The sequence below is a fragment of the Carassius gibelio genome, chromosome B3 (assembly GCF_023724105.1).
Source record: "Carassius gibelio isolate Cgi1373 ecotype wild population from Czech Republic chromosome B3, carGib1.2-hapl.c, whole genome shotgun sequence".
In the NCBI taxonomy this organism is placed as follows: Eukaryota; Metazoa; Chordata; class Actinopteri; order Cypriniformes; family Cyprinidae; genus Carassius; species Carassius gibelio.
In genome coordinates, this window is record NC_068398.1 from 21,597,098 (window position 1) to 21,616,303 (window position 19,206).

At 42.3% G+C, this 19,206-nt stretch overlaps 1 protein-coding gene across 22 annotated transcripts in view; it reads right to left on the reverse strand.

Moving 5' to 3' along the window:
- grna (granulin a) overlaps positions 1-19,206 on the reverse strand; it is a 28,012-nt gene that overhangs the window by 7,661 nt on the left and 1,145 nt on the right. For 7 of the 22 annotated variants that reach the window (XM_052550942.1, XM_052550952.1, XM_052550937.1 and 4 more), the window contains exons 3-26: positions 19,069-19,206; positions 18,508-18,645; positions 18,038-18,166; positions 17,732-17,816; positions 17,469-17,575; positions 16,934-17,084; positions 16,746-16,841; positions 16,546-16,643; positions 16,277-16,430; positions 16,105-16,196; positions 14,701-14,854; positions 14,504-14,604; positions 14,235-14,388; positions 14,063-14,154; positions 9,861-10,014; positions 9,664-9,755; positions 9,395-9,548; positions 9,223-9,314; positions 5,516-5,669; positions 5,319-5,410; positions 5,050-5,203; positions 4,878-4,969; positions 4,610-4,763; positions 4,412-4,503 (exon numbers count right to left, since the gene is read on the reverse strand). In XM_052550942.1, the coding sequence (XP_052406902.1) occupies positions 4,412-4,503; positions 4,610-4,763; positions 4,878-4,969; positions 5,050-5,203; positions 5,319-5,410; positions 5,516-5,669; positions 9,223-9,314; positions 9,395-9,548; positions 9,664-9,755; positions 9,861-10,014; positions 14,063-14,154; positions 14,235-14,388; positions 14,504-14,604; positions 14,701-14,854; positions 16,105-16,196; positions 16,277-16,430; positions 16,546-16,643; positions 16,746-16,841; positions 16,934-17,084; positions 17,469-17,575; positions 17,732-17,816; positions 18,038-18,166; positions 18,508-18,645; positions 19,069-19,206 (2,919 nt within the window). The remainder of the gene's footprint in view (positions 1-4,411; positions 4,504-4,609; positions 4,764-4,877; positions 4,970-5,049; positions 5,204-5,318; positions 5,411-5,515; positions 5,670-9,222; positions 9,315-9,394; positions 9,549-9,663; positions 9,756-9,860; positions 10,015-14,062; positions 14,155-14,234; positions 14,389-14,503; positions 14,605-14,700; positions 14,855-16,104; positions 16,197-16,276; positions 16,431-16,545; positions 16,644-16,745; positions 16,842-16,933; positions 17,085-17,468; positions 17,576-17,731; positions 17,817-18,037; positions 18,167-18,507; positions 18,646-19,068) is intronic. The other 15 variants (XM_052550934.1, XM_052550929.1, XM_052550938.1 and 12 more) reach the window with 11 other exon arrangements.

Consider the following 19,206-nt stretch of genomic DNA (forward strand, 5'->3'; position numbering starts at 1 on the left):
ACATGGGTTCGTACAAGTTTCAGATGTCAAGTTTCTTTGTTTTTTTTTTCTTCAATCATGGCTCTTCATGATCTCATGAAGGGGGGAATTCCACACATTGACCAGAGTGAAAGTGCATCCATCATCGTGCTTTATTTGTCAGCGATACACAGGACTTTCTCAGTGTGTTTTTGGTTGTGAGGGAAAGACAACCTTGTTCAGCTTCCCAAATAACCCATTGTTACATGAAAACTGGATGCAGTTTGTTTTTACGGGGTCAGCAACAGAGATTCGCAAGTGTGTTTGATTGTTTCTGTTATTTCGGTGACTAATGTTTTAAAAAGAAGACCCAGTTCAACATTGGATTTGCACATTGTTTGATACTGAAAAATGGAGCGTTCCCAGAAATAAAAACTCCCGGTCATGATTCGGAACTACAGATGTTTCGTGAAACTGCATAAAATTTCTTTGTTTTCTTGGCAACTGGCACTAAAGTGCTCATAAGCTCCGCCTATGGCATGCTTCCAGGAGCCCAGGTTCCTTAAGGGAACGAGCTGCGTTGAAAGCCAAGACGTCATAGGCGGGTGACATCATTGACCAGGAAGCTTAAAGGCATGTGTGGCAATGCCAGTGTCAGCATCTAGGAATGAAGTGCTGGGAGGGGTGCAGGGAGTATGGCCTAAAGATGCAGTGTCTTGTTCCCTCGAGGAACAATAACCTGAGACATTCCTCTTCAGGAACTCGAGCTGCATCTAAATGCTATGGGAAACGGGGTGCCCACACTGCTAGACTTCCAAAACCCTGCCTATTGTGTATCTGAAGAGCCAAGAGTGGCTTGCATATCAAGGCTATATAACCTCACAAAGGTGGAGGGCATGGACCATCCTGCAGCGTTGCAGATATCCTGCATGGATACACATGCTAAGAAGGCCTTGGAGGCCGCCATACCCTGTGTGGAGTGAGCATTGACACTCATCGGCAAGGGGAGATTAGAGGACTCATAGGTCAGGTTGATAGCCTCAACTAACCAACGACTAAGGGTCTGCTTAGTTGCAGGAAAACCCCTTTTGTGGGGGCCCATAGCAAACAAGCAGTTGGTCTGTCTTTCTCCACAGGGCAGCTCTGTGGACGTATGTGTCCAGCGCTCGAACTGGACACATGCAGTTAAGCTTCTTCTGGTCGGGCTCCCAGAAGAGAGGAGGGCAGAAGGCCTGCAGCACTATCAGTTGTGGTGTGACAGAGGGGACCTTTGGAACATAACCCGCTCAAGGGTATAGAAATGCATTGGCCATGCTGGGTGCAAAGTCAAGATGAGTAGGGGCCACTGAGAGGGCCTGAAGGTCTCCAACTCTCTTTAGAGAAGTAATAGCCAACAGGAAGGCAGTCTTTATAGCCAGATGTTGATCTGATATCTCTTGAATCGGCTCGACTGGAGTTTTACAGAAAGCCCCTAACACCACAACCAAGTCCCAGGGGGGAACACGGGACTATACTGGAGGCCTCAGCCTCAGTGCACCATGGAAGAAACGTGTCACTAGAGGGTGTCTTCCCCAATGACTGGCCATCGAGGGGGGCATGGTAGGCCGCAATGGCCGCCACGTAAACTTTTAAGCTGGAGTGGGTCAACCCTGCAGAGAACCTGGCTTGTAGAAACTCCAGAACTGTACCAACTGGGTAGTTAGCTGGGTCAAGCTGACAGTTTCTGCACCACGAGGTGAAGAGTTTCCACCTCATGGCCAACAGTTTCCTCATTGAGGGAGCTATGGATTGGAGGATGGTCTCAACAACCTTGGTTGAGAGACCAGATTCTATTAGTTGTGCCTCCTCAGGGGCCATACCCACAGTTTCCACAACTCCGGGTGAGGGTGAATTATTGTATCCTGCGCCTGTGAGAGTAGACATGTCCTGACTGGGATCTCCCATGGAGAGCCGTCTAGGAGCAAAATCAGATCTGAGAACCATACTTGGCCCAGCCAGAACTGGGCTACTATGAACAGCCGAACCCCTTCCCGGTGTACTCTCGCCAGAACTCGGGGGAAAAGCATACAGACGAAGCCTCAGCCAAATCTGTACCATAGCGTCCAGTCCCAGAGGAGCTGGATGAACTAGAGAGAACCAGAGGGGACATTGTGATGTCTCCTGAGTTACAAAAACGTCCACCTGAGCCTTGCCAAAAACTCTCTATATCTGCTTCACCACCTCGGGTGAAGCATCCATTCCCTGGCCCTCGGCCCTTGTCTCAACAGGACGTCTGCTCCCATATTGAGATACCCAGGAATATATAGTGCTCTGAGTGAGAGGCGTCATTTGTCCTGTGACCACACAAGGTTCTGGTGCGCTAATTTGTATAAGGGTCACGAACGCAGACCTCCTTGGTGGTTGACGTAAGAGAACACTGATGTGTTGTCGGTGCGCACTAACACATGGCGACCTCTCAGGTCTTGGAGGAAGTGTTTTATTGCTCGATACACGGCCAGCATCTCCAGACAATTGATATGGCATGTCAGATGGTGACCACTCCACAGACCATGGGCAGGGTGGCCACTCATGACCGCACCCCAGCCGGTGAGGGACACATCCGTTGTTATTGTTACACAGCGACAAGGAGCTCCTAGCACCGGGCCCTGATTCAAGAACCAAGGTTTCTTCCACATGTCTAAGGCACAGATGCATCATCGCGTGACCTTGATAGTTCAAAGTGGATTCCGCCTCGGGGAAAATCCCTGGGTCTTGAGCCACCACTGTTGGGGTCTCATGTACAGCAGGCCAAGAGGTATCACATTGGACACAGCTGCCATCAGACCCAGCAGTCTCTGAAACTGCTTGACAATGAGTGACTGGCCTTCTCTGACTCTCTTGACTGACGTGAGGATTGAATCAATACGAGCAGGGGACAGACGTACTTGGATCATGGTCACATCCCACACTACGCTTAGATAAGTGGTCCTCTGTAATGGAGAAAGTAGACTTTTCTTGGCGTTCAGTCTCAAACCCAGCTCCCCCATGTGGGCAAGAACAGCTTCTCGATGTTGAACCACCATCTGTTCTGATTGATCTAAAATCTATCAATCGTCGATATAATTTAGTATGCGGGTGCCCTGCAGTCGCAGTGGAGCCAAAGCAGCATCCACACACTTTGTAAATACGCGGGGTGAGAGTGCAAGTCCGAACAGAAGTATCCGATCTTGGTATGCTTCGCCCCTGAAAGAGAACCTCAGAATCTTCCTGTGTTGTGGAAGGATGGAGACATGGAAGTATGAGAGATCTATGAGATCTTTGAGATCTATCGTGACAAACCAGTCCTCAGACCTGATTTGAGATACAACATGCTTGATGGTGAGCATCTTGGACTTCAGTTGCATAACTGAGCGGATTAACTGACGCAGAGCTATGATCGGACACAACCCCCCATCCTTCTTTGGAACTATGAAATACCCGCTGTAAAACCAGGATTCCCTGTTGTGAGGAGGACCACCACAATGGCCTCTTTCCTTAATAGGGTATTCACTTCCTGTTCCATAACCAGAGCCTGCTCAGGTCCGACCACAGTTGGAATAACCCCGTTGAATTTCGGCGGTGGAGAGCCGAACTGAATGCGATAGCCTTTTTCTACAGTGTGCAGGACCCAATGAGAAACATTTGGCAGTAGTTTCCACGCTGCTAAATAATCTACTAAGGTAATCAGTCTCTCAAGACTGACCTCTGGTGTTACTTAGGCAGCTAAATCAGTGCCCGTGGTTATGCTCGCGGGCAGAAGAAACTGAGAGCAGTGCTCGCTGGAAGCCGCTGCGCCCTGGAGCTCTGGCAGGGTTGGCAGATCGACTTCCCGAGGACACCGAGGAGAGACAAGCACCGTGTGATGCGGTATACATTCCCTCCAGCAGATCTATCTGTGAAAACCCAAAGAATGCAGCCACCAGCACCGTGAGGTGCGCTGGTGAATGCTCCCTCCTCAAAGAGAGCCTTCCGGGAGCAAAGCAAATGTAGTGGAAGATGCTTGCGATGCGGGCAGTCAGCCCCCTCGAGAGCCGACTGTGCATGCTCCACTCCCAAACAAGACAAAAAATTGTAAATAAGACTCACAACACAGATTGAGACTGACAACACACAGAGAACTTGCTGAAATGACAAAAGGCTGACTGCCGCACGTGCTTTTAAGCTTCCAGGTCGATGACGTCAGCCGCCTATGACATCTTGGCTTTCCATTGGGCTGATTACACATGTGATTCAGAGCGCTGTCACGCAGATGGAATTCCCCATAGAGTTTCGACTTAGCTCAAGTTCCTGAAGAGGAACTACAGACTTTTTGGAGATATGATGGATGCAATACTTCTCTATAGATACTCAAGATTAACACGAGAATGGGTGAAATTGCGTTTATTATGTCCCCTTTAACAAAATTATTATTCCTTTAATAGATCAGTAGATTTACCTCGGGAAGAGGACAGCAGCCCCATCCTCCTTCTTTATTCTTACAGCATGTGCTTCCATCTGGACAAGATTTGGTGCTATCACAGGTAACATCTGAATACATTGAAGACACAAGAAAAGATAAAGACAGATCAAGAACAAATAAAAATGGTAGTTGTTTACCGTGTCTGTGTGTGCTGTATTCAGAGCTTTGATCTACCTTGTGTAACAGCCACATTCTGACTCCTGATCAGTTTGACAGGCAGCTTCTCAAACCAAGGCTGAGATCCTGAAGAGTCCTCACACTTCCCAGCAGCTGTATTACATTTCTTACCATGAGGACAGCAGTGGATGAAGTCGTCACAACACACAGCCTATTGAAAAATTAACGTACACCTTTAACTTAATGCAAAACACAGCACAAGATCAGGATTGGTTATATAAGACAGAGATATAATGGTCAAGCTACTTGTCAGTGGGTGAATTACCTCAGGCAGAGGACAGCAGGCCCATCCTCCTTCTTTAGTCTTGCAGCATGTGCTTCCATCAGGACAGGCCACAGTGTCATCGCAGGGAACATCTGAATGCACCGAAGACACCAGAAACTTTATAAACGCTTAAACCATGTCTATGTAAGCTGTATTCAGAGCTTTGATCTACCTTTTGTAACAGCCACATTCTGACTCCTGATCAGTTTGACAGGCAGCTTCTCAAACCAAGGCTGAGATCCTGAAGGTTCATCACAAGACCCAGCAGCAACGTTACATGTCGTACCATGAGGACAGCAGTGGATGAAGTCGTCACAACACACAGCCTATTGAAAAATTTAATGTACACCTTTAACTTAATGCAAAACACAACTCTGCATCAGGATTGGTTATATAAGACAGAGATATAATGGTCAAGCTACTTGTCAGTAGGTGAATTACCTCAGGCAGTGGACAGCAGTCCCAACCTCCTTCTTTAGTCTTGCAGCATGTGCTTCCATCAGGACAGGCCGCAGTGTCATTGCAGGGAACATCTGAATGCACCGAAGACACCAGAAACTTTATAAACGCTTCAAGAACAAATAAAATGGTAGCTGTATACTGTGTCTCTGTGTGCTGTATTCAGAGCTTTGATCTACCTTGTGTAACAGCCACGTTCTGACTCCTGATCAGTTTGACAGGCAGCTTCTCAAACCAAGGCTGAGATCCTGAAGAGTCCTCACACTTCCCAGCAGCTGTGTTACATGTCTTACCATGAGGACAGCAGTGGATGAAGTCGTCACAACACACAGCCTATTGAAAAAATGTAGTTATTGTATCAAAATTTCTTATTCGTTAACACTTTATTTTGAGGTGTCCTTATTACACATCTTACTTGTACTTACTATTATAATAACGATAAATTATGCATAATTAGATGCAAGTAACCCTAAACCAAACCCTAATCCTGACCCTTACCACACAGTAAGTATATGTAGTTAATTAAGATTACTCAGTACTTAAATGTATCATTACACTGTAACGAGGACACCTTAAAGGGGTCATATAGTTTACATTTTTCCTTTCTCTTTGGAGTGTTACAATCTCTTGGTGCATAAAGAAGATCTGTTAATTTGCAAAGACTAAAGTCTTAAATCTACAGTGGCCGAGAGAGCTCAATACGCTGCAACTTAAGAAAACAGAGGAAAATTGAAAAAACACCAGCAAATGAAGAAAACATCTTCATCAGTTTGACCATGCAAGTGTTGCAAATCATAACAACACATGCATATAACGAAACGCGCTGAAAATCCTTAACAACACATGCAAATTAAGAAATGCTGCACATGCTCACAACACATGCAAATAACGAAACGAGCTGCAAATCCTCACAGCACATGCATATAACGAAACCTGCTGCAAATCCTCACAACATATGCACATTAAGAAACAATTAATGAAAAATTGCAAATTTATTTTCATTAACCTTGAAATTATATTTAGCTGAGGATATAAAAGTTAGCCATCTTAAGTAACATTTTACATTTAATCATGTAATTATTCATCTTATTTAGGCTAATAATATCCAAAAGATAAAGGGATCATGCAATCAGAGTGTTTTTTTTCTTTCTTTTTTTTAACTCACCTTTCAGTTCACCAACAACTCCACTGACCACTGCACGATAAGCAAATCCCAGCTGGGTCCGACACTTTTTGGGGTCTCCTTGAAACATTTCCATTGTGGTCAGTGCTATTTGCAGAGCGTTTGTTAATTTGCATGTGTTGTGAGGATTTGCAGTGTTTCTTAATTTGCATTTGTTGTGACGATTTGCAGTGTTTCTTAATTTGCATGTGTTGTGAGGATTTGCAGCGCATTTCGTTAATGCATGTGTTGTGAGGATTTGCCGTGTTTCTTAATTTGCATGTGTTGTGAAGGATTTGCAGTGCGTTTCGTTATATGCATGTGTTGTGAGATTTTGCAGCGCATTTCGTTATATATGCATGTGCTGTGAGGATTTGCAACACTTGTGTTGTCAAACTGATGAAGATGTTTTTTTTTTTGCTGGTGTTTTTTTCAATTTGCATGTGTTTTTATCAAAGTTAAGAGTCAACCACGTCTACCTAAAATGGCTCATTCAAACACACCCCCACATGTCTATGTCACAATATGGGAGGATTTGCATAAAACTGCCCAGATGTTCAAGCAAAGAAATAAGCCATAACTTTTATTATCACTGTTGCCACCGACGCCATGTCGTGGAGATACTGTGTGTTTTGTTGTGAAAGCGAAGCTTCTTTGTTTGGCCCTCCAAAAGAGGACACAACTAGAAATCAGTGCTTAATTTGTATCTACAACACTATTCCAGAACAGATCAACCCAAATATTCAGATGTGTGCAGCACATTTTACAGAGGACGGGGATTGTTTCCTGAGAAAATTGCCTACAATGCCGGCGTCTGTTTCTATAAAGTGGGGCAATTCCAACTTTGCAAAGACAGTCTGGTGCTTCTGAGTCACAGTCTGTAAGTACGTTTTCATATGTAAAGAATTTGCCACTGATGATTCAAACAGAGTTTTGAGCAGTGTAGAGTAGTGCGTGTGTCATGGTTGTTAAACCGTCGTCTCTGCTTTGCACTATTTGGGTGGAGTTTTGTGTCTCTCGTCAGCACTGATCGTTTCATGTGGGCGTCTCCGTTTATTGTTCATCAGCCCCAGCTAGGGCTGTGCAAAAAATCGAATGAGATTTTCATGTACATCTCATCAGTAAAGTCACTCCTGTAATTAGCAGTATTATCTCCAGAACGTGTGTTCAGATCAGGGTTGCCAGGTTTTCACAACAAATCCTGCCCAGTTGCTTCTCAAAACTAGTCCAAACCAATCGCGATTCCAGGAGGTTCCCAGATAAAAAAAAAAATTGCTAAAATATATGTTTTTTTTTGGCATGGTTGTCTTGTAAAAAATTTGCATTTTAGGGGCTAAATATCACGTTATTGGTATTGGGGTTGCTTCGAACCGCGGACATAAAAAACTACCGCAGACTTGGCAACACTAGTTCAGGTGGAGCGCCAGTTACTACACAAGAGCCGTAGTCTACCGAAAACTAACACAAAATCGCTTTCAAAATCGACGAAGAATCATCACCGATTTTAAAATCGATTTTGTGTAGATTGTCAGTGAATTACGGCTCTGTGTAGTAAATGCCAACCAATGTTGCCAAGTCTGTGGTTGTTTTTCATGTCCTCGGGTCGAAGCGACAATACCAATAACGTGATATTTATACCATAAAATTCAAATTTTACCAAGGCAACCATGCCATAAAACTTACATTTTAACCCCGGAAAGCTATTTTTTATCGGGGGAACCTCCTGGAAACGCGATTTTGGACTAGTTTCAAGAAGCAGCTGGGCAGGATTTGTTGTGAAAACCTGGAAACCATAAACTGAACGCACATGCTGGAGATATGCTTCTAATTACAGGAGCGTCTTTACTGATGAGATGTGCATGAAAATCGCGTTCGATTTTTTGCACAGCCCTAGCCACAGCTGCCACTCATTACCTGATCCCTACTTATTGCCCTGTCTTTCGTCTTGTGTTTGTCAGATCGTTGTTGAAGCTACCTGTTGTATGCCTGGTTTCTCATTCCTGTTTCTTCTCTGTTCATCTCGTCGTTGGATCCTCTCACCCCTTGAACCCCACCCACTCTACACCACATCGGAGCGCTCATCTCAGTTCCTGTGTCACGCTCTCCTGCTGTCTCAACTCATCGCTACTTCCTGGATCACCGTGATATCTCTCTACATACCTGTTGTCCCTGCTGTTCATCTCTGTTCACTTGACTCTCTCAATAAATCATTTATCATTTACTTGCACTTGCTTCCTCACCATTATTACCATTACAGCTTGTTGTTTGTCGTTCTTCAAATCACAAATGCAGACATGGTTTTATGTTTATGTGGCGCCATACGCAATGCAATGCAACAAATGCCTTGTTAGTAATGGGATTTATTTTTTTGTTTTGTCACGCCAGTGTTCAGACCGGGACACGCATCACAGTATGGTAAGGGGCGTGACTTTTCTGTCACATGCTTGAAGTATTCAGCCAATCACAACAAATTGGATAGCTGGTCAATCAGCGTACACCTCGCTTTTCTGAATGATGAGCTTTGTAAAAACCTACGCATTTCAGAAAGGCGGGGTAAAGAGGAGAAACAATAATGTACAGTATGAGGAAAATAGTATGGTTTTTTTGCCTTAAACCACATAAACACATTGCATTACACCAAATAATGTTCTTTTAAGCAATGTAATATGACCCCTTTAAAATAAAGTGTAACCTATTATTCCTTTAATAGATCAGGTGATCTACCTCAGGCAGAGGACAGCAGGCCCATCCTCCTTCTTGAGTCTTGCAGCATGTGCTTCCATCAGGACAGGCCACAGTGTCATCGCAGGGAACATCTGCATGCACCGAAGACACCAGAAACTTTATAAACGCTTAAACCATGTCTGTGTGTGCTGTATTCAGAGCTTTGATCTACCTTTTGTAACAGCCACATTCTGACTCCTGATCAGTTTGACAGGCAGCTTCTCAAACCAAGGCTGAGATCCTGAAGGTTCATCACAAGACCCAGCAGCAACGTTACATGTCGTACCATGAGGACAGCAGTGGATGAAGTCGTCACAACACACAGCCTATTGAAAAATTTAATGTACACCTTTAACTTAATGCAAAACACAACTCTGCATCAGGATTGGTTATATAAGACAGAGATATAATGGTCAAGCTACTTGTCAGTAGGTGAATTACCTCAGGCAGTGGACAGCAGTCCCAACCTCCTTCTTTAGTCTTGCAGCATGTGCTTCCATCAGGACAGGCCGCAGTGTCATTGCAGGGAACATCTGAATGCACCGAAGACACCAGAAACTTTATAAACGCTTCAAGAACAAATAAAATGGTAGTTGTATACTGTGTCTCTGTGTGCGGTATTCAGAGCTTTGATCTACCTTGTGTAACAGCCACGTTCTGACTCCTGATCAGTTTGACAGGCAGCTTCTCAAACCAAGGCTGAGATCCTGAAGAGTCCTCACACTTCCCAGCAGCTGTGTTACATGTCTTACCATGAGGACAGCAGTGGATGAAGTCGTCACAACACACAGCCTATTGAAAAAATGTAGTTATTGTATCAAAATTTCTTATTCGTTAACACTTTATTTTGAGGTGTCCTTATTACACATCTTACTTGTACTTACTATTATAATAACGATAAATTATGCATAATTAGATGCAAGTAACCCTAAACCAAACCCTAATCCTGACCCTTACCACACAGTAAGTATATGTAGTTAATTAAGATTACTCAGTACTTAAATGTATCATTACACTGTAACGAGGACACCTTAAAGGGGTCATATAGTTTACATTTTTCCTTTCTCTTTGGAGTGTTACAATCTCTTGTTGCATAAAGAAGATCGGTTAATTTGCAAAGACTATAGTCTTAAATCTACAGTGGCCGAGAGAGATCAACACGCTGCAACTTAAAGCTGCGGTAGGTAACTTTTGACGCTCTAGCGGTTAATAAACAGAGCTGCTTGCATCTTGCGGAAGAACATCGTAGCCAGAACTACTTCTCTCTGTTTATGTCTATGAAGAATCACAACGGTACTGGGTTACTCCGCCGCGGTACCCCCGAAGCAATCTAAAATAGTCTGAACATAAACACTTATTATAGATGCACCCTAGTGATTCAGGACAAGCTAAAAACATGGTTTGGAAAATGGATTCATGGTGTACTCGCTTATTATATACATTTTTCTACATTTTGAACACAAACAAAGTTACGGACCGCAGCTCTGATTGGTTGTTTTCTTACCGGGATCGCATGACTTTCTGCAAATGGCAATAGGACCACTGGGAGGAGCCAGAGGAGCTTGATTTTTTCACAGATTATCTGTCTCATATTCTACTGTCAGGACATAATGACAGATTTAACAAATATGTAAAAGAATATATTTTTACAAAAGTTACCTACTGCAGCTTTAAGAAAACACATGCAAATTGAAAAAACACCAGCAAATGAAGAAAACATCTTCATCAGTTTGACAACGCAAGTGTTCCAAATCATCACAACACATGCATATAACGAAACGCGCTGAAAATCCTTCACAACACATGCAAATTAAGAAAGGCTGCACATCCTCACAACACATGCATGTGACGAAACGCGCTGCAAATCCTCACAACACATGCAAATAACGAAACCTGCTGCAAATCCTCACAACATATGCACATTTAGAAACAATTAATGAAGCATTGCAAATTTATTTTCATTAACCTTGAAATTATATTTAGCTGAGGATATTAAAGTTAGCCATCTTAAGTAACGTTTTACATTTAATCATGTAATTATTCACCTTATTAGGCTAATAATATCCAAAAGATAAAGGAATCATGCAATCAGGGTGTTTAAAAAAAAAACCTTACTGTTCAGTTCACCAACAGCTCCACTGACCAGTAGCCACTGCACGATAAGCAAATCCCAGCTGGGTCCGACACTTTTTGGGGTCTCCTTGAAACATTTCCATTGTGGTCAGTGCTATTTTCAGCATGTTTGTTAATTTGCATGTGTTGTGAGGATTTGCAGCGCATTTCGTTAATGCATGTGTTGTGAGGATTTGCAGTGTTTCTTAATTTGCATTTGTTGTGAGGATTTGCAGTGTTTCTTAATTTGCATGTGTTGTGAATGATTTGCAGTGCGTTTCGTTATATGCATGTGTTGTGCGATTTTGCAGCGCGTTTCGTTATATGCAAGTGTTGTGAGATTTTGCAGCGCATTTCGTTATATGCATGTGCTGTGAGGATTTGCAACACTTGTGTTGTCAAACTGAAGATGTTTTTTTTTTGCTGGTGTTTTTTTTCAATTTGCATTTATTTTTATCAAAGTTAAGAGTCAACCACGTCTACCTAAAATGGCTCATTCAAACACCCCCCCACATGTCTATGTCACAATATGGGAAGATTTGCATAAAACTGCCCAGATGTTCAAGCAAAGAAATAAGCCATAACTTTTATTATCACTGTTGCCACCGACGCCATGTTGTGGAGATGCTGTGTGTTTTGTTGTGAAAGCGAAGCTTCTTTGTTTGGCCCTCCAAAAGAGGACACAACTAGAAATCAGTGCTTAATTTGTATCTACAACACTGTTCCAGAACAGATCAACCCAAATATTCAGATGTGTGCAGCACATTTTACAGAGGACGGGGATTGTTTCCTGAGAAAATTGCCTACAATGCCGGCGTCTGTTTCTATAAAGTGGGGCAATTCCAACTTTGCAAAGACAGTCTGGTGCTTCTGAGTCACAGTCTGTAAGTACGTTTTCATATGTAAAGAATTTGCCACTGATGATTCAAACAGAGTTTTGAGCAGTGTAGAGTAGTGCGTGTGTCATGGTTGTTAAACCGTCGTCTCTGCTTTGCACTATTTGGGTGGAGTTTTGTGTCTCTTGTCAGCACTGATCGTTTCATGTGGGCGTCTCCGTTTATTGTTCATCAGCCCCAGCTAGGGCTGTGTAAAAAATCGAATGAGATTTTCATGTACATCTCATCAGTAAAGTCACTCCTGTAATTAGCAGTATTATCTCCAGCACGTGTGTTCAGATCAGGGTTGCCAGGTTTTCACAACAAATCCTGCCCAGTTGCTTCTCAAAACTAGTCCAAAACCAATCGCGATTCCAGGAGGTTCCCAGATAAAAAAAAAATTGCTAAAATATATGTTTTTTTTGGCATGGTTGTCTTGTAAAAAATTTGCATTTTAGGGGCTAAATATCACGTTATTGGTATTGGGGTTGCTTCGAACCGCGGACATAAAAAACTACCGCAGACTTGGCAACACTAGTTCAGGTGGAGCGCCAGTTACTACACAAGAGCCGTAGTCTACCGAAAACTAACACAAAATCGCTTTCAAAATCGACGAAGAATCGCCACCGATTTTAAAATCGATTTTGTGTAGATTGTCAGTGAATTACGGCTCTGTGTAGTAAATGCCAACCAATGTTGCCAAGTCTGTGGTTGTTTTTCATGTCCGCGGGTCGAAGCGACAATACCAATAACGTGATATTTAGACCATAAAATTCGAATTTTACCAAGGCAACCATGCCATAAAACTTACATTTTAACCCCGGAAAGCTATTTTTTATCGGGGGAACCTCCTGGAAACGCGATTTTGGACTAGTTTCAAGAAGCAGCTGGGCAGGATTTGTTGTGAAAACCTGGAAACCATAAACTGAACGCACATGCTGGAGATATGCTTCTAATTACAGGAGCGTCTTTACTGATGAGATGTGCATGAAAATCGCGTTCGATTTTTTGCACAGCCCTAGCCACAGCTGCCACTCATTACCTGATCCCTACTTATTGCCCTGTCTTTCGTCTTGTGTTTGTCAGATCGTTGTTGAAGCTACCTGTTGTATGCCTGGTTTCTCATTCCTGTTTCTTCTCTGTTCATCTCGTCGTTGGATCCTCTCACCCCTTGAACCCCACCCACTCTACACCACATCGGAGCGCTCATCTCAGTTCCTGTGTCACGCTCTCCTGCTGTCTCAACTCATCGCTACTTCCTGGATCACCGTGATATCTCTCTACATACCTGTTGTCCCTGCTGTTCATCTCTGTTCACTTGACTCTCTCAATAAATCATTTATCATTTACTTGCACTTGCTTCCTCACCATTATTACCATTACAGCTTGTTGCTTGTCGTTCTTCAAATCACAAATGCAGACATGGTTTTATGTTTATGTGGCGCCATACGCAATGCAATGCAACAAATGCCTTGTTAGTAATGGGATTTATTTTTTTGTTTTGTCACGCCAGTGTTCAGACCGGGACACGCATCACAGTATGGTAAGGGGCGTGACTTTTCTGTCACATGCTTGAAGTATTCAGCCAATCACAACAAATTGGATAGCTGGTCAATCAGCGTACACCTCGCTTTTCTGAATGATGAGCTTTGTAAAAACCTACACATTTCAGAAAGGCGGGGTAAAGAGGAGAAACAATAATGTACAGTATGAGGAAAATAGTATGTTTTTCTTTGCCTTAAACCACATAAACACATTGCATTACACCAAATAATGTTCTTTTAAGCAATGTAATATGACCCCTTTAAAAAAAAGTGTAACCTATTATTCCTTTAATAGATCAGGTGATCTACCTCAGGCAGAGGACAGCAGGCCCATCCTCCTTCTTGAGTCTTGCAGCATGTGCTTCCATCAGGACAGGCCACAGTGTCATCGCAGGGAACATCTGAATGCACCGAAGACACCAGAAACTTTATAAACGCTTAAACCATGTCTATGTAAGCTGTATTCAGAGCTTTGATCTACCTTTTGTAACAGCCACATTCTGACTCCTGATCAGTTTGACAGGCAGCTTCTCAAACCAAGGCTGAGATCCTGAAGGTTCATCACAAGACCCAGCAGCAACGTTACATGTCGTACCATGAGGACAGCAGTGGATGAAGTCGTCACAACACACAGCCTATTGAAAAATTTAATGTACACCTTTAACTTAATGCAAAACACAACTCTGCATCAGGATTGGTTATATAAGGCAGAGATATAATGGTCAAGCTACTTGTCAGTAGGTGAATTACCTCAGGCAGTGGACAGCAGTCCCAACCTCCTTCTTTAGTCTTGCAGCATGTGCTTCCATCAGGACAGGCCGCAGTGTCATTGCAGGGAACATCTGAATGCACCGAAGACACCAGAAACTTTATAAACGCTTCAAGAACAAATAAAATGGTAGTTGTATACTGTGTCTCTGTGTGCTGTATTCAGAGCTTTGATCTACCTTGTGTAACAGCCACATTCTGACTCCTGATCAGTTTGACAGGCAGCTTCTCAAACCAAGGCTGAGATCCTGAAGAGTCCTCACACTTCCCAGCAGCTGTGTTACATGTCTTACCATGAGGACAGCAGTGGATGAAGTCGTCACAACACACAGCCTATTGAAAAAATGTAGTTATTGTATAAAAATTTCTTATTCGTTAACACTTTATTTTGAGGTGTCCTTATTACACATCTTACTTGTACTTACTATTATAATAACGATAAATTATGCATAATTAGATGCAAGTAACCCTAAACCAAACCCTAATCCTGACCCTTACCACACAGTAAGTATATGTAGTTAATTAAGATTACTCAGTACTTAAATGTATCATTACACTGTAACGAGGACACCTTAAAGGGGTCATATAGTTTACATTTTTCCTTTCTCTTTGGAGTGTTACAATCTCTTGGTGCATAAAGAAGATCGGTTAATTTGCAAAGACTAAAGTCTTAAATCTACAGTGGCCGAGAGAGCTCAATACGCTGCAACTTAAGAAAACAGAGGAAAATTGAAAAAACACCAGCAAATGAAGAAAACATCTTCATCAGTTTGACAATGCAAGTGTTGCAAATCATAACAACACATGCATATAACGAAACGCGCTGCAAATACCTGTTGTATGCCTGGTTTCTCATTCCTGTTTCTTCTCTGTTCATCTCGTCGTTGGATCCTCTCACCCCTTGAACCCCACCCACTCTACACCACATCGGAGCGCTCATCTCAGTTCCTGTGTCACGCTCTCCTGCTGTCTCAACTCATCGCTACTTCCTGGATCACCGTGATATCTCTCTACATACCTGTTGTCCCTGCTGTTCATCTCTGTTCACTTGACTCTCTCAATAAATCATTTATCATTTACTTGCACTTGCTTCCTCACCATTATTACCATTACAGCTTGTTGTTTGTCGTTCTTCAAATCACAAATGCAGACATGGTTTTATGTTTATGTGGCGCCATACGCAATGCAATGCAACAAATGCCTTGTTAGTAATGGGATTTATTTTTTTGTTTTGTCACGCCAGTGTTCAGACCGGGACACGCATCACAGTATGGTAAGGGGCGTGACTTTTCTGTCACATGCTTGAAGTATTCAGCCAATCACAACAAACTGGATAGCTGGTCAATCAGCGTACACCTCGCTTTTCTGAATGATGAGCTTTGTAAAAACCTACACATTTCAGAAAGGCGGGGTAAAGAGGAGAAACAATAATGTACAGTATGAGGAAAATAGTATGTTTTTCTTTGCCTTAAACCGCATAAACACATTGCATTACACCAAATAATGTTCTTTTAAGCAATGTAATATGACCCCTTTAAAAAAAAGTGTAACCTATTATTCCTTTAATAGATCAGGTGATCTACCTCAGGCAGAGGACAGCAGGCCCATCCTCCTTCTTGAGTCTTGCAGCATGTGCTTCCATCAGGACAGGCCACAGTGTCATCGCAGGGAACATCTGAATGCACCGAAGACACCAGAAACTTTATAAACGCTTAAACCATGTCTGTGTGTGCTGTATTCAGAGCTTTGATCTACCTTTTGTAACAGCCACATTCTGACTCCTGATTAGTTTGACAGGCAGCTTCTCAAACCAAGGCTGAGATCCTGAAGGTTCATCACAAGACCCAGCAGCAACGTTACATGTCGTACCATGAGGACAGCAGTGGATGAAGTCGTCACAACACACAGCCTATTGAAAAATTTAATGTACACCTTTAACTTAATGCAAAACACAACTCTGCATCAGGATTGGTTATATAAGACAGAGATATAATGGTCAAGCTACTTGTCAGTAGGTGAATTACCTCAGGCAGTGGACAGCAGTCCCAACCTCCTTCTTTAGTCTTGCAGCATGTGCTTTCATCAGGACAGGCCGCAGTGTCATTGCAGGGAACATCTGAGGCTGAATATAAAGAAGGCAATGACAGAAACCATTTGAGAAATTTAATTTTTTATGTACACATATAAAACATGTATGTATTGCCATCTAGAAACTTGCACATACTCTTTGGTAGTGCACCAGGCAATGTAGTCATTTGCTTGCCAGCAGTAGTGATTTGTCTGGTTGTAGTGAGTTCAGCTTTAGCCCTACTTTCTACAACTTTTGAAGAATAAGGGCAAATACATGAAAATGCTGAACTGCATTAGTTGAAGTTATCAGAAAATTAATAACTGTCTGGGATAATAGCCTACATTTGTGATCTTCCCATTCAGCTCTAAGACGAGCAGGGAATTTGGCCCACATAGGCAGCTCCTGATTGGTGGAGGACATGCATTTGGAGCCTTCAACATCACAGACACTGTCCTCTGGACAACAGTGGATTTTATCGTCACAGCATACAGCCTACAGAAACCACAAACGACAGAGGAAAGAATGCAAGAGAAAAAACATTCATGAACAAATTAAGAAAAGTTTATTCAGCAAGGATCCTTGAATTAGATCAAAATTGTCTTTAGCAGCTGTCTAACAGTAATTAAATTAGCATATTATAATGATTTCTCATGGATCATGTGACACTTTGCCCTCACAAGAATAAAGTACATCTTAAAATATATCACAGAAGTACATTGATGAATAAATATTTAAAAAGTTTTTTTATTTTAAAATAAAGAAGAAAATTCAGTTTCAAAATCTATATTTATTTAAAGACTGTGAAAACTTTCTGAACTGAGAACTCTATGTCAACATGTCTCTGCACATATTACTGTATTTCAGCTGGGCCGATACCTTTGGTATGGGACAGCATGCCCACTGACCATCTTCTGTCCCACAACATGTGGTGTCCACGGGACACTCTGAGGTCCCATTTCCACAAAGAACAGCTTCGGCTGGTTCTACAAACAATCACAGGAAAACACCATGAGATGCAAGTACATCCTATCCAAATTAATACAGCGAATCTCTAAATTAACCTGTTATAAATGTATATGGGTCTTTTTTAAATAAAGCATCTTTCAATTGTTAAACGCTCTAGTCCACATCTTCCATACCTTTTAGTTTGACACAGGAATTGCTGTCTGCACTGCATTCATGGTCTTTTGCGCAGCAGTGTTTCCCGTCTGAGCACACAAGGCCCTGAAAAGGAGAAACATTATATATGTATATTCTTACATATATAATATAGTATATATTCCTATAAAACAAACAAAGAATAGAAAGGAGTATATATCTAAGGGGTCAATGTTTTAGCAACACTATGCTTCTTTTGTGATGAGGTGAGAGGCCTTTCAATACACCATGTCTTGGACAAGGAGATAGTGGTTTTGGGCCCATGTTCCTGTAATAATGTAACTTACCTGTGCTACAGGACAGCACCCATATGAAGAAGCCATCAGCAGACAGGAGAACTCAGCAGGACAGAAGGAGCCATCGGGACAGGTGATGTCGTCTTCACTTGCAGGTAATGAGGGAATCATTCTGAATGACTGAGGAATGAGGATTGTTAAAGGAACACTCCACCCAAAAATTTAAATTAGGTCACCATTTACTCAACCTCCAAACCTGTATCAGTTTGTTTCTTCTGTTGAACACAAAAGAGAATATTTTGAAGTAGGTTGGTCACCAAACAGTGGACGGTAGCCATTGACTGAAAAATGGCAACCATCTGTTTGGTTACCTACATTCTTCAAAATATCTATTTTTTTATTAGGTTGAGTAAATGATGACAGAATTTTCCATTTTTGAGTAAACTATACATTTATAACATAAGAAGCAGCTTTGAGTACTCTTTTATTTATATAGTTACTCATACTATATAATTTCTCACTTTGGGAAGGTCTGTCCGTTTAGCCGGTGTCCTCTCCACAAACAGCAGTGTATGTGTAGCGTTTATACACATGGAGTCCATAACACTGCACAACATGTCTTCAGGACAGCAGTGCAGGTGATCCTCACAACACTCTCCCTACACACACACACACACACAATTTTGCCCATGCATGAGCTGACTGAGCAATACAGTACTGAAGCTGGACATTTGACAGACAACCTCCTGATTACAGCTTCATTTCTATGCGCTCTTTGTATATCATCAAAGTCATCAAAGAGTGATTTGCATGTTGATATTTTATGGGTGCCTTATCATATCCCATATTACAAGAGCTAACAGTGTGAATGTGCGTCAAAAAGGGTTCTATTGAGGAATATCTGAGAGAGTATAAAAATACGAGCAATAAGTTATAGTAAGTTCCTTAGCATTGTGCAGTTTACCTACCCTTGTCTGAACTCAACTGATTTCTACAACCTTTATTGTATTTATAGAAGAGTACCTGACACTATTCTAAAATGAAACTGTCTTTATGTATCTGTCACAAGTTCGGTCTCTCACATGATGGAAAGGGCAGCAGCTGAACTCTCCGGTGGGATCCTGGCAGCATGTCTGGCCTGCCTCACACACTTCATTGTTGGGGCACTGCGAGCACGCAACCAGAGTCACCAGAGCGAGGCCTAATGTCACTTTCAACAT